This window comes from Hyalella azteca, unplaced genomic scaffold, assembly GCF_000764305.2.
Source record: "Hyalella azteca isolate HAZT.00-mixed unplaced genomic scaffold, Hazt_2.0.2 contig7177, whole genome shotgun sequence".
In the NCBI taxonomy this organism is placed as follows: domain Eukaryota; kingdom Metazoa; phylum Arthropoda; class Malacostraca; order Amphipoda; family Hyalellidae; genus Hyalella; species Hyalella azteca.
The window spans coordinates 92360-111239 of NW_025937306.1; the positions used below are offsets into that span (position 1 = coordinate 92360).

At 39.4% G+C, this 18880-nt stretch overlaps 1 protein-coding gene across 3 annotated transcripts in view; it reads right to left on the reverse strand.

The window, feature by feature from the left end:
- Positions 1-18880, reverse strand: part of LOC108668191 (serine-rich adhesin for platelets) — a 179457-nt gene that overhangs the window by 80309 nt on the left and 80268 nt on the right. For all 3 annotated transcript variants that reach the window (XM_018155359.2, XM_018155360.2, XM_018155361.2), the window contains exon 2: positions 3681-3801. In XM_018155359.2, coding sequence (XP_018010848.1) covers positions 3681-3801 — 121 coding nt within the window. The remainder of the gene's footprint in view (positions 1-3680; positions 3802-18880) is intronic.

The window sequence follows — 18880 nt, forward strand, 5'->3', positions numbered from 1 at the left end:
GGGATGCACATGTAAAAAATTAGTCACTCAATCAGTCAAGTTTGTCTAAGCTAGGCGCAAATACAATTAAAATGTATTGTAAGATTGTCCCAAACATCATTCGGCCAACTATGGTTCTTATTAGGGCACTTAAAGTAGGTGAAGAGTCTGCTCGGTTACAGAAGAAAATGAAGCGTATGTAGTCAAGTAGAAAAGCTCTAACCTTGGTAAAAAATTATCAAGTTAGGTAGCTGGGCTCTTAGCTCTAGGAGACATACCAAGTTGAGTAGCAGAGTAGTCAACTCGCTGAGGCATAACAAGTTAAGTAGCAGAGCTCTCAACTCGATGAGGCATTCTGAGTAAAGTAGTAGAGCTCTCAGCTTGGAAAGCATATCAAGTTAAGTAGCTGAGCTCTCAGCTTGGACAGCATATCAAGTTAAGTAGCTGAGCTCTCAGCTTGGAAAGCATATCAAGTTAAGTAGCAGAGCTCTCAGCTTGGAAAACATATCAAGTTAAGTAGCAGAGCTCTCAACTCGATGAGGCATTCCGAGTTAAGTAGCAGAGCTCTCAGCTTGGAAAGCATATCAAGTTAAGTAGCAGAGCTCTCAACTCGATGAGGCATTCCGAGTTAAGCAGCAGAGCTCTCAGCTTGGAAAGCATATCAAGTTAAGTAGCAGAGTTCTTAGCACCTGATGCCAAGTCTCACCCACCCCCGACGGCACTCCCTGGCTCAAATGACCGCACCAAATTAACTTTACGAGACCAGCGGCTCCGAAATACAAACTGCCTGAGAAGCTTTTAGCTCAATTGGCGCCAAGAAATTTCGTACGAAGTTTTACTGCCAAAATTCGTGTTGTCAGAAACGAGAAAGTTTCAGAACAAAGGAGATTGCTCTGTGTCAATAGTAAAAAAAATCTACTCATTTTACAGTACCAGAATCCTTAAAATCATAGAGAAATTATGATTTTGTTTTTCAGCCCGAATCCGAATACATACTTAAATTTTTTTATATTGCCAACGCTTTCGGGACAATTGATCGCAAAAGCCGTGCCTCGTTATAAGGATAACTACGGAATCTTGATGGTATGAAATAACTCGATCGAGATGACATCTAAAAGATGTTGTTGGCGTGAAATAGCTCGATCGAGATGAATATTAAAGCTAATTTTGGCTTCAAATAGGTCGATAGAGATGACATTTGACAACTATTGATGACATGAAATTGCTAGACTAAGAACTTTAACAGCTTGTTTAGACTTTAAATTGCTAGATTGAAACGAAATTTAACAGCTGTTGTTGGTATGAAATAAGCTCGATCGAAAGAAAATTAAACAGCTTTTGGTGGCATGAAATATAGCTCGATTGAAAGAAAATTAAACAGCATTTGCTGGCATGAAATATATAGCTCGATCGAAAGAAAATTAAACAGTTTTTGGTGGCATGAAATATAGCTCGATCGAAAGAAAATTAAACCTCATTTGGTGGCATGATATATAGCTCGATCGAAAGAAAATTAAACAGCTTTTGGTGGCATGAAATCGCTCGATCGAAAGAAAAGTAAACAGCTTTCGGTGGCATGAAATAGCTCGATCGAAAGAAAAGTAAACAGCTTTTGGTGGCTTGAAATAGCTCGATCGAAAGAAAATTAAACAGCTTTTGGTGGCATGAAATATAGCTTGATCTAAAGAAAATTTAAGAGCTTTTGAAGGCATGAAATAGCTCTATCGAGATGACATTAGCCAGATGTTTGAGGCATGCAGTCGCTAGATCGAGGGCAGGCTGAATGCGCCGCTGCGTTGGACCGTAACGATGACTCATCAGTGTTGTGCAATGCTGGCATCGGAGCGTTTCTATTGTTTCCAAGGCAGTAATTACTACGGTGTCACTTTTTCATGTCGTTCTAGGTGACTTTGATTGATGGTTGAGTTGTTTACCCGCAATTTGACCGACAATCCATGCGCGGTCTCAGTCAGTGTCACCAACGTTAATAACAGTAGTAAGTTAATAAAGTACGAATATCTGTGTCAAATAACGGTAATGCTAAGGTCACTAAAAACATATGACAGACCTTAGAAAAACACCAGGAAATGTGGTTAGAATTTGAGGGCCAACAGAAATATTTTACAGCTTGATTTTTATATCAACATAACACGGCAAAATTTATTCGGAGACAAAAGTTAATGCACTGGACAACAAACAAACATAAATGACATGAGTAATCTATATAATAACTATAAATACGATATCCAAAATAGATATCATCCGGCCTAAGAAGGCATTTGTTAGACAATAATAAAAAAATTTTCAGCATGAAACTGTCCTCGATCAGTGGCAGCTATGGGCACACAAACGCTGTGCATTCACTGAGCACACAAACGCTGTGTATTCACTGAGCACACAAACGCTGTGTATTCACTGAGCACACAAACGCTGCGTATTCGCTGAGCACACAGACGCTGTGTATTCACTGAGCACACAAACGCTGCGTATTCACTGAGCACACATACGCTGTGCATTCACAATGCACACAAACGCTGCGTATTCACTGAGCACACAGACGCTGTGTATTCACTGAGCACACAAACGCTGTGCATTCACTGAGCACACAAACGCTGTGTATTCACTGAGCACACAAACGCTGTGCATTCACTGAGCACACAAACGCTGCGTATTCACAAAGCACACAAACGCCGCGCATTCACAAAACGCACAAACGCCGCACATTCACAAAGCGCACAAACGCCGCACATTCACAAAGCACACAAACGCTGATCAAGAAAGGAATGCAACAAATGGCCTTGCAATCTCGGCTATAGGAGCAGAGATCTGCAGCCTCGTGGCATGCAGGCTGACCCTCCAGCAGAGGTGAAGGAGAGGCGGTCCTTCAGGCTGCTCATTGTAACTAGTCTGGCATCTGAGGTATTTGTTTAATCTAATTATTTCAAAGCTCATTTATCGATTTATTCCCTGATTTAACGACTTGATACTTGATCTAACGATTTATTACCTCATTTAACGACTTCATACCTGATCTAACGCTTTATCACCCCCATATTATGCCTTAATATCTCATTTTACGACATTATACCATATTGGACGCCTTCATTCCTGATTTAACGAACTTTTACCTTATTTAATGACTTCATGACTTTTTGGTGTCATGTATGTAATTTTAAGGTAAAAGAGTGGAATCTGTCATAATACCTGAACAACGCAACATGAGGAAATCCCAGGTGTAAATCTCTCAAGTTACAACGCCTTACTTGGCGGCACATAAATTAAAACGCGATGACTGTGATAAAAAACTAGGCGAACCTTGACAGAAATAGTTTGAAAACACAAGAACACAAGATTTCTATCAGTAAAAAATACAATTTTCATAAATGCATCGTAGCGTTTATACAAATTATTATAGAATCGAATAGAGGTGTCGGCACTGAAGAAATATGCACATGGCTTGTTGCCGATTCTTGAATTTTTCGTGACTTGATTGAGTTGATTCACAAGGGATCCGGCCTTTGTAACCCGATCTCTCCATAACTGAGCTATATAGTGACACAGAACTTTTGCCGTGACTTGGTAGAACAAATCAAAATTGCTGGATTATAATATCTAAATAGCAGATAACGATTTAGTCAAATTTTCCAGCAATTTGACAATAATTTCTACTGCTAGAACAGAAAGAAATTATTCCAGCTCACCTGATGAGGGTCTGCGTTAGCTGCAGCAGAGGGTTGGCTGGGGTCTTCATATGCGGGGCAACCCGCGGGGGCGAGTTCCCGCTCCCGTGACTGATCACTTCGACGCCACGGGAAAATTACACTGGAAATGAAGAAATAATATATTAGCCGACACAAACCAGAATATATAATACATTACTTCTGAGTGATACTTTGATAACGATAACGACGCCTTAAATTGATAAATAATGGGGCTAGAGGATAAATAATTGAATAAAATTCTGTGGAAATTAATAAGTAGTTTCGATTTAAATGATAACCTGGAAAAATATAAATAAAAGAAGTTTTGACGCAAGCTAACGTTTAAGAAGAGAACGTTAGTTTTACTTCAGCTGACTGGACTGATAACAGCCTCGACGACTTTTATTTAGATGAACATCATATATGCCTAACAGCGAGAACACGCTCTTCATAAGCAACGTCCGTACTACTTTACGAAATCATAATAAAACTCGTCACTGTTAACATTATTCATGTACACATCGAAATAAGATTTACCGAAAAATCTTTCATATTGCCGACAAATCGATTTTGCCACGCTTAATTAATGACGCCCAAAATCGTAGCAGCTTGGCCGCGCTAGACTCTAAAATTGTAGGAGTTTGACCGTGCTTGACTCTCAAATCGCTGCGACCTATTATTCTAAAAAATAACATTCACAAATTACGCTGAGCATCATAAAGAAAATATCAACTTCATCAATCAAAATACCAACTTCATCAAAATCAATCAACTTCATCCAAAAAGCTTCATATTCAAACGAATTTATAGCCGCGATCGACGACTTCACAAATTACAAGGCGCATTTCAACTGCTGGCATGCGCGGTGATGTGTAGGCGCATTACACGCGCATTTCAACTGCATGGCATGCGCGGTGATGTGTAGGCGCATTACACGCGCATTACAACTGCTGGCATGCGCGATGATGCGGAGGCGCATTACACGCGCATTTCAACTGATGGCATGCGCGGTGATGTGTAGGCGCATTACACGCGCATTACAACTGCCGGCATGCGCAGTGATGTGTAGGCGCATTTCAACTGCTGGCATGCGCAATGATGCGGAGGCGCATGCCAAGATGCGGTGCGCCAGGAAGCGTTTCCGTAGCCGCCCGCTGCGAAAGCTTGGCTCAGAATTTGACTTGTTGACCTAACCTCCAGACTATGTGGGACGAGACGCAAATCAGGCCTCGATGCTTCCGCTCATCTTGCTCTCTATATCAACGGGGAAATGCTAACCTGCTCTGCAGCCTCCGGGGTCATGAAATTTGTGTTGATGAATGGGGCCGCATTATCAACATAGTTACAAGTTAGTAACTCAGTCAGCCAATCACTAACGGCTTTTATCGAACCCACCAATCACAGACGAAAAAAAGGTCACTACGTATACTTAGGTAGATACGTAAACTTAGGACGCTACATGTACGTAAGCGAGTCTTGACACTACGGCCCTCTATATAGCTCTTCTCATGTGGCACGGAAAAGGAACACGTACGTTGATGTGTAGTTGCTCCAAGTGTTTGGCAGTAACATGAATTAAATTCGACAATGGAACATCGATAAATTAATTGAAATTTATTTATCGATACTGTTGATAAATAAAAATGCATAAATTACCAATTTCCTATGGAAAATTTATAACTTATCACTGTTATCAGACTGATAAACTCAAGGAGCATAGGAGGCCAATATTGACTGATCAAGTCAATATATCATAGCCTACACAATGTTAGCGCGACTTTTTATCGTCTGAATATTTTAGCACTAAACGCTCATTTCTAGATACATCATCATCGAACATCGCCATTTAACCATGTTTCTCCTAAACTTTAGTGGATGCGCCAGCAGATGGAAAATGCGACTGAAATGGAAAACTGTCCCTATCATTATGTAGAAGCATTTTTATTCAATATGAAAGTATCTCGTGCATTTGCTTGATCTTCAAGCATTTGCTTGTAACTGAAAATTTTGTCGCAGTCACACGTCAGGGTAAACTCTGGATTCAAAGACACAGCAAATTTGTTGCTCTGAAGCTCTACGTTTGCAACACAAACATCAACAACAGGAACTGTCGTAGCAAGACAGCTAGAAGACATGCCATAGCCTCGTCCTCTCGAAAACTGCGGCGCTAAATAAAGCTTTATTTCCTTCCGTTCGAAAGGAGATTCTCGAGATTTTCCATGTATTCCAGAGAGACGATTTAGCTTCGCAAGACGAGCATTGTTCGCCTGTCCCTTGCACGCTTGCAAGCTCAGAAGAAATGCGATCTTGGCTTTGGCGAAAAGAAAAAAGCAACAAAAAATATAAGCAACGAAATTAATATACTGGAAAAAGTAAGCAACGAAAAAATATACTGAACAAAGGCGCGATATTTGATGAAACGTATACATACTTGGATATAACTGGGCTTTCCGGAAGGCGCAACTGGGCTTTGAATGCAGAAATTCAAAACCAAATGACGAAATTACTCAATGTAGATTTGATTCATCACTACTCGAAACAAACGAGAGTTAAGCAGCACAGACAGACATACCACCAGAATGTTATTCACCACCGAGTTTCATCCATCACCAGAGTATCATCTACCACCTAAATGTTGACTTCAACATGAATGGTTACTCGATCGGCTGCAATTTCTCGAGGAAGAAAACTTATTTGGGGCATGATACTACAAACAAAATTTTTCGATGCTATTGAACTGCTTGATAATTGTATCAAATAAAATAAGGCACAGAAAACTTTTGTAAATTTTAGCGAACGAATGTTCTAGCTAGAACTCAAGAAACGCGTTCGGTAGAACTATAATGTGCATAATGGAGTCAAAATTTAGTACATATATAGTCATCGCAGCAATTGTAACCCCTCGAGATAAATTTAGTCAATTCAATACATGATTCGTTTTTTATGATGAGCGGCAAAGGTTAAAAGTACTTCATGTTATGATCTGAAATTTCTATCCGTACAAATAAAACATTGGAGAACCGCTCAATTGAATGAGCGTCGGAACGTGAGTATGATTTCGTCCTCACTTTCGACCATCTTCAGGTTTAACATTAAAAAAATATTATAAATTATAATAAGACAAATTACATGGATCACGCACAGCATCCTCGCTACACAGAATGCAATTGTCGCAATTATCCCATTAGATCGCGTCTCACACTTAAGGTACACAAAAGACATGACATGACTTCTTAAACACGAAGGTATAATAAGCGGTATAATAACACGTATAATAAATTGGTATGAATGTGGTGGCCAGGAACGTGGTGTGGTTCTCATGCTGTCACTGGGATGCTTTTACAACAATGAAAAATATCGGAGTATCTCAATTAACAGGAAGGGTTCGGTTCTAAATTATCAACAGAAGTACCATCGATGTAGGTGATGGGTTCCGTCATCTTAAGAAGACGAAATTAAATGAGATTCATTACACGAAGCAAGGAGGCAGCGTTTCTCGATGACACGTTCGAAATGCATCCTATTTTTTGATATTCGCGATTAAGAAGAACCATGCTTAACAAAATTGAGTCCCAATGACGACGATTTAGAAATCTGCAGCAGTTCTCTACTACACTAAATTAGGTGAGGAGAGACATGTGCGTTCTCAACGACCATTAAAAATTTGAGTGGTGACATGCGCAAAATAAATTATGTTGTAAAATTATTGATGAGAGATCAGTGACATAATTGATGGGAATGCCCTTGCAACTTTAATCGCAGCACAAGAGATGTTTTGAACTCAGGGACATCACCGATGGAAATGTCCATACAATTAACAAAGCAGTGGATCAAATATCCAGCAGATGCATATAATTAAAAACCTAACTAGTCCTGGTAAGCCGGAGAGGGTAACTCGATTTAACCAACAATAGCATAATTTTATGACAAAGTTGAAAATTGTAATGAAATTTGATTTTTTTTCAACCAATACTGTCGGTAACTCGATGATCTTAAGATAAGTGGCTGCTACCAGAGACCTGGCACCGCACGTTCTCCTGTAATACTTCTAATTTCTGCAATACTTAGCACGGTCCTAAGTCAGTGTTCGAGTTCTGCGATCGGATTTTTTAGTTCAATTCCGGATTATCGTTGGTCCAATCGTACGTGATAATTTAAGAGGATAAATATTTTATTATTCATGAAGCATGCAATGCGGTGGTGTGGCCTGGGGCTGCAACAGCGGACGAACAATTCCCACGACTTGGGGAGGCAGGCGCTCGCGGCTTTGGGGAAGAAGCTCGGTTCTCACAAGCGCCTAACGGTTCGCGTTTCGTGTGGGAAAATCGGGAATTTATTAAATCTGACCTTACGTTCTGAAGAAATTTCGGTTGGAAGAGACAATGATCCTTAGAACAAAAACTTACGTAACAGCACTTGGTTGAAAAAAATAACGGAGTCTAAATATTTTCGAACACAACTTCAGGAGAATGACATAAACTGACAACATACACTGTCGAATGCACTTTTTCAATTAATCAAAATTCGGTGACATGTACCTGAATACAAATTGAGCAGTTACATATTGTGGATATTGTATTACTATTAATTGATTCAATTTCAAAACCATCAAATGGAGTTTCGAGGCCCGCATGCCTTATGTTCGTTTCCGCTTCTCCCGTAACTTCGCCATAGGTTCGTCCTAACGATTTCGAGGATTTTTTTTTCTAATGCGGCGGTTAAGAAACGCAGTGAACAGCCTGGCGACGAGCAGCTTCCTGTGAGGACTCGCACTCAACAGACAACTAACCTACAAGGAATGTGTTCGCTCGTTGTATTTGCACGAACATATCTATGAACTGTTATTTATTGCAGTGAGGGCACGATTGAAACCAATATATTGTAATGAAAATTAGGCTTTACTATCATGACATGCTAACCAGTAAAAATTCTCTTCATACATAAAGAAATAACCGCCTAAATGATAAGATATCCAAAACAAACATATTTTACACGAGTACATGAGTCCATTGTGTTGATGTAAGCAAAAACTTATTAGATAATGTATGGAGAAGTCAGGTAAATTGACAATTTTTGTATATTATATAGTTCAATAAATTTTACTCTCAAAAACGAATTCTGTATTCGATGTTTACAAATTGGAACGTATTTGCGGAAACGAGATGAGTAAGTTCACTCAAAAACACCGGCATAATTCAGTCAGACCGACTGATGTATTCTACACGTAAGATTTTTATAAGTCATCGCATTGCATTCAATGATTTTTTTTGCGCTCCATAGAGTAAAATCGGCAACTTATTTTAGACTAAATAGCCCCAATGTAAGTCGTGCGTGAAACTCTTTGTCAGCACGGAAACAAATTACAATATGCATGGTTGCATTAGGGATATACATCCCCTACTGTAAAATACCAGCCGATTAGCGGTGGCTTTGCAACGGCTGATCATTTTTAAAGGTTTAGGGATCAAGCAACCGTGACTCACACGGTTCATTTCCAGAGTTTCTTAACCGTCGCAACGGTCACGTTCGTAACTACCAGGTTAGAGTTCACAAACTTCACTTATCGGGTCGTAATAACACATTTGTATGCGATGTATAATATTTTATTAGCAAGCAGGAAACGGATAGCAACAACTGGTAGATTTTTGATGTTTAATACATAACTTTTCACCAGACTGAAATAAACATGTGAAGCAGGTAATAGACCCATTCCTAATTTTATTTCGTTTATTTTCTCAAATTCTCAAGTTTTGATGACGATACAATAAGTTTAAAACTTCATCAGCAATGACCAATAGAAACAACACACATGCCACTAAAAATGAACCCATTAATTTATTTGCATGTCATATAAATATCAATTCACACTCGATAAAGTATCCAGTCGAGGGTAGATCCTGAATTGAAAACAATTACCCAGGCCCTCAAATGACAACACTCGTCCTCGACTTGCCGATAGCAGACATGAATCTGAGTCACAAAACTTGGTGATATACACGAACACGTCGTAGGGCAGTGGGCGGATATCTGCAGACAACAGAGATTGCGAGCGTGCAGAGACTGCATGGCAGAGTGCAGAGACTGGCAGAGCGCAGCGACAGTTGGAGAGTCTGACGTGCTGATTACAGAGAGCTACACTGCTATACCCATTACTCATACTCTCCTCATTTACAAAGGCATAAATTAAAAAAATCATGATTAAAAAAATGCCGCTAATTTTTGCGCGCATACAAAGCAAAAATTCATGATGGCAGCGCTGGTTTGCTTGGTTGCGTCTTTTTTGCCTGTGGCAGTACGAGCTCTTGCCATAGTCAGGTCAAGTAAACTTCAAGTCGGATAGGGAGTGAAAACTCTAGAGACGAGCAGTCATAACTCCATATCAAACTTAGACCAGTGAATTATGAAAAGAATATTATCGACGGCCAGCAAATAACCTACAATGGGTGGCAGCTGGCAGATGATAAACCAATGACAACCATTCTCGTACTTATAAAATTTTTGTTTTCAAAAGTTCAGCCAGCGCATCTATTGTCACTAAATTAATGACGATCGTCCTCCGATATCCACTTCTATATTTTTAGTTCCTTAATGAAAGTAATGATGCCGCACTACACTGCCCGGGCCAGCATCCATCAAGTCAGGCAGACAAAAAATGACATCGATTACAGACGTGAATCCTTCAAGATTTATCGAAGCCCAAGTTACCTACTTAATCAGCATGAAACCTTCATTCGAAGGTATGGCAACATTCAGCAACAATGAAGATACGTTGGAGGAAAAGAATAAGAAAAAAGAATAATGAAACGTATAAGCAATAGAAAAATTAGGTATAAAACGTATGGCGAGAGTACGAGAATATTTTGCTCGTCCTATTTTTAAAATTCATTTTGAATAAAACTTTACACGCAAACACAAATTAGGGAAAATCGTTTCGAAAACATTTATTTCCACTGCAATGACTCAGCAGGATTTTGTGACATCAGACGAACTCTTAAATTTGGCCTGAAAGAATACCTTAAAGGGAAAACAACAATACATGCTGCACAATGAGTGAACTTGAATAAACTTAATTCAGGGGAAGTTTTGAAACGTTCGTCATTGTTGTAAGATCAACGCAGGTCGAGCAGTGATTGCAGATCCAGGGGACCGTTGCCGGATAGACAACAGCAGTAATCCAGCGACTATTTCATGATTACTATGGATAAAAGCCAACGCTTTAGATTTTTACGTGGACTGAAACGGTGTCTTTGTGCGTGGTGGTCAGCTAGGGTTCCCATGGCACCGGTGCGACCAGCCAGAAGAAGTTCGGTGACCGCCATCCTACCGCGCAGCAGCTCCGAGTTACAATTAACGCACGTTTAACCTACGTCCACGAAAGATGGATCTTCATCAAGCCTCTCAATTAAAACTCAATTTAATTCCCTATTTTAATTTACAGATCTCAAAGCAGCTGTTAATATAACTTTCCATCTTCATCTATAAAAATTTCATTATTTTTCAGTCGGGTCAACCGCCGGCATCGCTCGCCTCAGAAACCGCGTAAAAAATGCGGTGCGCTATGCGCGTCTGCAAGGCCTTCCAGCTGCAGCGCCCAGTATGCCACATCGCGCATGCCACGGTGCGCATGCCACAGCGAGCATGCCACGGCGAGCATGCCACAGCGCGCATGCCACGGCGTGCATGCCACGGCGCGTGCATCCGCGCCAGCACTCTTTCCTTGCATGATGCCATCGTCATAAATAAGTCATGGTAACATCATCACTTTTGGGGCGTGAGTCATAAAAACGTAATTAGGTCGTGATGTGCGTGTCGTAAAAATACCATAACGTTGTGAGTGATATGCACAAAATAATGCAATTGTTATCTGATAATGAGCGTGTCAATGCAGCCTTGCAACGTTATAAACGTAGATCTTGGTCACAAGTTCCCATAATAAAACTAATAATCCCTCCGTATTAAAACAGCATTGAAAACGCAGACTCGTGGATAAATTGACAAACCAACGTCAAATTACTTATAATTCTGAATTAAATGCCCTTATTGCCTTAGCAAGGTCAACTGCAGGCATAAGCGTCAAGAACATAATAAATAGGCTTAGCTGTGTGATGTGAAATTCAGATTGTGTTAGTCTAATTTTTTTAATAGGATTTTTATTACTTATGGTAACATAGATTGAGAATTGATAAAAAATTTTGAACAAAATCATGATAATTGAATTTTATACGAACAACCCGTGCGAAAAATCTGGTCTATTGTGGCCAACAAATATTTATTTATTTTATCACAGTTACTACACAGTGCCTTCAGCGCAGATGCATGTTTATTCTAAGGATGAACAACTTTAAATAATAAAAAATGCTAAAAATTCGAGATCATTAGAGGAAAAAGTCTCTTTAATTAAGGGTGTTCAGTGTCATTAAACAGGACAACCTAACATTTCAGAAAAATATTTCTAAAATTAAATCAATATCTTCGCTTCAAACATGGCGTCATGTCAAAGAGGTTATCAAAAACGAGCGAAGCATGGACACTCAAAACATATCGGAGTTCAGGAGAAAATTAATGCAGCAGGCAGGTGGTCGAGGGAACATTGACCTCTAAAAATAAAATCGGAGAAGGACATCCGAGTGCCCCGATATCCCACAAAAAGTTGCCGGATAAAAACGCTACATAATATCAGGTCGAGGCCGGCCGGCACGCTGCATTTCGGACACACAAATCAGAGATAATTTGAGCAGAACATCTCCCTCAGTTATAATAGCACGTAACTGCATAAACAGAGACAAAATACGGGATGTTTTTTCCCGTATGATGAGTTATTGCTAAATGCGGGCACCACCGCCCTCGCCGCCACAGATAAATGAAAAAAAAACTCGTGGTGAGGTCATGCATGAGAAAATAATATTGATGGACGGTCGCTGTTTCCGTGGGTTTGGCGATAAATATACAAGATCATTTGATGTATGAATATCTCTAGGTGAATCTCCACACGATTTATCTCATGTTTTCAAAGAAGCTCATTTGAAGAGCAAAGCATAAAACAAAAATTTTTGACGAACAACAGTTAGATTGTTCATCAAAACAAAAATTTATTGCATATTCAACACGTAACTATATTTTTAAGAATCTAGAAATTCCCAATAGTATAGTGGTCAATATGGCGTGCAAAGTATTCACACAAACGCCAAACCCTAAGGAACAAGGCGCATAAATAAGCAATAAATGAATAAAATTACCACTCCGGTATCCTGGTAGAGCTCGGTTGTGGAATGGCATTATATCATTAGGTTGGATTCGTAGATAGAGATCACCACATTCCGGTTCTGCTCCAGAACAGGAATGTCTGTCGCACAGCGGGGCGGAGTGTGCGATGCCGTCCGCTTCCCAGGATCCTGGAACTACGAGTATAATACCGCCAACTTGGCGGCAGACAAAAGCCTACGCCTTTGTCAGCTGTAAAACAGCAATTGTTGTTCTCGATAGAAAATAAAAAAATGAGTTGCTATTGTCTAGTAGTAACTGTATTTATTATGGCAAAGTTTCTTGCGTCGTTGTCGCAAGAAAAAATGCCTTTGCGGTAATTTGGAATAAAAAAAGCTTCTAACGGCTATTGACTTAATAATTAGAGCAATTGTCAGCAAGAAAATGAGGTGCTTATAATAAAATCCCAATTTGTTGATTCTGCATTATATTAATATTAATAGGATCTGTTTGCAACAACGTGGGCAACATAGCGTGTCAGAACGACTCACTACGCTGGACTGTAAATGCAGTATTTATGCAAAGCTGTCCTGACATTACTCAGTTGAGCTGTACTTTCATAAACCGTGAATTTTTGTCTATTATAATTTCGCTGGAAATACACATGCATTAGCTAAATTTACGAATACGTACAGCGGGAAGAAATTGTTCTTGAAGAAAAACACCCACAGCACATGCCTCTAACCTACGACGTCTGCTATATACAATGCACTGTCAAATAAACATGCATGCAGCGCACGACGTCTGCTATATACAATGCACTGTCAAATAAACATGCATGCAACGCACGACGTCTGCTATATACAATGCACGGCAATATAACGTTCGCGACAACGCTACACGGCACGCCTAGATTCCCTCGACAACTTGAGAGGTCACTTCGACCGGTCGCACGACCGCTGAGAAAATTGCTGCAATTTTACCAGCGGTGTCATCCGTGCGTGGGTTAACCTGTACCCTGGTTTGGTTAACCTGTACCTGTATTGGTTAACCTGTACCCCGTTTTGGTTAGCCTGTACCCAGTTCTGGTTAACCTGTATCTTGTTCTGTCCAAGATAATAGCAGTCGCTGCAGGCGGCAACAGTTCATGTCATGTCCAAAATCAGATTTGATATAACGACGTGGAATAATATAATTATAGAATTCAATGCCAGCTGGTGCTCCAATAAAAAAAAACCTAGTTGAAAAAAAGGACTCAGAGTCAGAGATGTCGTGATTACAATTATTTACAATTACGTGATTACAATTGTTCGACTCGATGCTTCACAATTCTAAACTGCATCATGCAATGAAACACAATAATTTTATAGAGGATTGATTTTCAGTCAAGAGACACAGTCGAAATAGCGCATAATACATATGACGCAAAAGAGGATCGTTGTTTAATTGAAGGTATTCATCGAGCCAAAAAAGATAACGGAACTGCAGTCAAGGCGTCCTGATAAGGAAGGAAGTTGACGGGGCATGAGCAGACAAGTCGACGCTGACTCACAATTCATGATACCGAGATGGTGACTAATATTGTGGCACTTTTTACTGATAACAGAAAGAACTTTTGAACGCCGGTATTTTTTAAAAAACATGTTTTTAATGACAAGAAAAATGCGATTTTTAACGTACGATTTTTAACGTATTGAGGATCTATCGAATCGGAGCAGCAGAGTAAGTATCCCACACAAGTTCCTTAACCACGCAAAGACTTTTAAATGCTATCTTTGCAATTTAAAGGAAATTTGAACTACTATGAAACTAAGAATTACAATTGTATTTTGTAAAAAAAAACGAGAGTAAAACTTTAAGAAAAAATGTAAAATTGAGCACTGAAATTGTGAACTAGACGCTTAATTATTTGACCAAATATCTGCAGGCCTGAAATGAAATCAAAAACTTTATTTTATTCAGAAGCTTTGCAATTGAAAGCTTGATAAAGAAGTAAACGAGCTACAGTACTTTTTTTACTTCATTGTGAGAAACTCAGCAACATACTGAGCTTTGTTGCAAACACTACTAAATTTTTATTTCTTTATTTTATTTTATTTTTATTTTTTACTGCCTTCACCAAAGGCAGAGGTAGTTTAATCAGTAATTTAGAAATTTGTAATTAATCAAATTTTACCTGAGTTTACGGACAATTACTGGCCTAAGCGAAGGCTGAGCCTCGCAACAAAAAGTCACGCACAATCTTCTCATCTTACAATCATAGATCATAAATAGAGGAGGCGATAGCGAAAGTGCAGGATCATCTCCAACGACCGACACGTTTTGAGGAGCGTCTACTGCATCGTAAAATTTGACGTCACCGTTGAAAGAAACAATCGTTAAATATGGTACTGAGCGCACACAAATTATGAGTGATGCTGGTGTTAGAGGCACGCGTAACCAATACCACAAAATGTATGAAAGTAAAAACAATGTTAGTTTTGTATTCGGAAACACACGATGAACAAATGAACATGTCTAGTAATTCATGGGGATTTATGGTGATACTTTAACAATGCAGAACATTTCAATTGAATTCATACAAAGCATTCATTTTTACGAGAGCAAATTGGAAATATTTATCATTCTAGACATTTGTCAAAATACTATACGATAAGTAGCTAAACTATCGCATAGTGACAATACCAGCGAATGACTCTACCCACAGGAGTTTGATGTCAGTCTCCGAAGTAACAAACTTCTGGCCAATCTCGCTCTCGAGTTGCATAGCAAAGTTCATGAGCATAATGTTTCGACCTTTAAATCTGATCTTCTCCCAACTTGTAAGTCTATTTGTTTCTGAAGTATTTTATTAACCTTAGAGCGTAAGAACATCACATAGTTTAATTTTCATTTTACTTCTCTTCTATTAAAAAATTCGTTAACGTTTGAAATTGCGTTTGTTGACCTCACCCTGCGTTGATGAGGCATAACCATTATTTTAATCTAGCAAAATTCAAGCCATTGCAATACACGCAAGACATATGAAGAAAGAGGCGAAGACGAGTAAGGCGTTTCTCACATCGCATACTTAGCGAAAGTTAATTCTGCTGTGATTATATTTGACTGCACGAATGGAGTAGAAAGTAGGACGATGCCCGTGCAGGATAACTGATAGGCAGCCTCACGAACGGTTAACATTAAAAGACAATTAAAATACGAGGTCTTCGTGCATTACAAACGGAAGTCAATAAGTATCATTAAGTTTAAGCGAACAAATGCTTGCTACATAATTGAAACAAATGAAGCAATCTGCCAAGCGAGTCAGAAATGTGCAGTGCGTGGGACAGCCAAGCAAGGCACCGCATATGGAGGCGGTCTCTCGTACAAGAAGCCGTGCAACGAGGTAGACTTTCTCGCTTCTTTTCACTTGGTTTCCGGCAGAGAAATACGCGAGCTCTCAAGTAAAGAGTGTCAAACGATTACGTTGCTTTAGCCATGTACTCGCTTTCCACTACATGGCGTATGTAGGATGCCAGTTCAGCGTGCCTTAGCTGGCTTCTGTAAGTCGTTTTTCATTATCAGCTCAGAAATCATGATTTATATATTGCACTAGAAGGGGAAGAGGTTAAGTCAGGCACGATTTGTTGGCTCCAAAAATTGTCCCGAAATCACTTGAATTTTGGTGAAACGCACATTTTCGATTCCCTAGGCCGTAAAAGCAGTAAAACCGAAAATGAGACTTTATAACGAACAGATGACCTTATAAATCTTTCAATAGTTTTGAATGAGTGAATTTGTGGTCATTATTACGAATATACAAGCAAAATAGCATAATGAAATATATTCTCGAATATTCGAGGATGACAGAAAATGTTAACCCAAAGCCACAAAACTGAGTAGGATCTTACGAGAACCATATTATTTACGCTAAATAATATGGCAATACACAAGATCGTCAATATTCTCTTATTATTTGGATTGTCGATGAAAGTTTATCCCTACGAATTTTCCTTGGAATTAAGAGGACCATAAATTTAAGAAAATGACAGGAGATACAAAGGTCCCGAAGTGATGGATTCTTGTGGTCAACTCACTGATGCGGCAATATAAATGATTGTAAAAAATGCATCGAATACTGAACACAAATTCAAATGGATTGACAGTCGGGCCCGTAACTGATAACGGCTATGAGTTACGAAGAGATTAGATTCCTATCACATATGTTGTGCTGCAGACCGATATCGTAAAATATATCAACCCACGAAAAGGAAAAGAACTCCATCACATATTTGGCTCCCAAGCTTCTAAAATATCGTACAAGGGAAGTGTCCAAGTTCATTATATGGGTGCTTAGTCTAAAAGATGAACGAACTGACGACCAAAAAATATCGTTTGAATGACAAAGTCAAGTATATAAAGATGCTGGATCACACGGAACCAAGTGACATGGCGATGCTGGATCACACGGAACCAAGTGACAAGGGGATGCTGGATCACACGGAACCAAGTGACATGGCGATGCTGGATCACACGGAACCTTATGGCCAGTGCCGGGAGCTTGGTCGCCTGCAAATGCGGATGCGATCGAGTCTGGAACTTACGAGTCACGAGAACTGGAAACATTCACGATGCTGTTGAACAAAGACTCATACGCTAATGGTGAAGGAAGTGCATGAGACAGTGTAGCAAGGCTATTTAATAGAGATTTCTTTCTGTTTTGGGGTCGATTCCATGTAGGATTGACAGGCACATCACTCATATATATACTTATGCTGCAAGTAGTTCCAGATTTTATTCGAAACACTTCATATTCCGCGCGATTCGATCGATGGTGCGAGCAGGGTTAAGCTTCTCAGTGGATTATTCATATTGTACTCATTTTCCCGCAACCTTTCCGCTATTTTTACGTCACGAGTCGTAATCGCTTGTCATGCCTTCCTCTGTAGGTGGTTATATAATTTATGAAACTATTTCGTCTCCTCTTCTGGATCTCAGTCCCGCATCAGCGAAGACGTATACCTCGCACTTAACCAATAAAACTGAAAGCCGGGTTATATCAAAGGCTTCTAAATGAAAAATTTCAATTTATTAAAATTTCAAAAACCCTGGCTACGGGCTCCGTTTTGTTCAATCGAGCATTTCGAAAAGCGCCATGGAGGAAGTCACGACCCGTGCGTGCGGTCAAAGCAGGAAATGGTACGCAACCGCAATCGTGTCGTTGCTCTGATCCCTCAGCCCGTGGCCATCGTGTGGGCAGAAAACAATTGCTCGACCATCAGCATGAACTTATCTGGGTTATCACGAACATAATTCTGATTTTAAATACGAAATGTAATTGCGAACGATCAGTTCCGCATGAGACAACTGAGCATTTATTTTCATGTAGCAGTTTATTGGTAACGAAACGTACAAGAAATCTCCAAAAAACAGAAAAAAAATCTTCAGAAACAGAAATCAGAAAAAACAGAAATCTTTAAAAAACAGGTTTGCAGAAACGGACCAACGCCTAGGACGTGAAATAATAGAGATATGCATAAATTGTATATATTCTTTTCCATTCATATGAAGTGCTTGGAGGTGCTTTAGAAAAATAAATTACCATCTCGATATCAAATATCTCAACCTCAAATCACCCAACTCAATGGTTGGTCAGATCTATGAGTTTCTCATAACCAACAATAAGTACCTACAAACAATACGGAAAGAAACACCAATTGTGAAAATGCGATGCGCTTCTTACTTTCATTAATAGATATTGCACAAATTTCTCGTGTAACCCCGTATTATTCAATTATGCACAGACACTTCAACTTAGGAGCAAGGATTCTACTGTGGACAGTAACAACTCTACAGACATTTAACGTTGAAAATAATCAACGTTGAAATAAACAAATTTTCGTAATTGCAAAAAAAAATTATTTTGAATGGATGAAATTTCATTCTATATTAACAGTAAATTCACGTTAATTAAACGTTATTTCAACGTCATTTGGCAGATGGGCAGCAAATTGCACAGG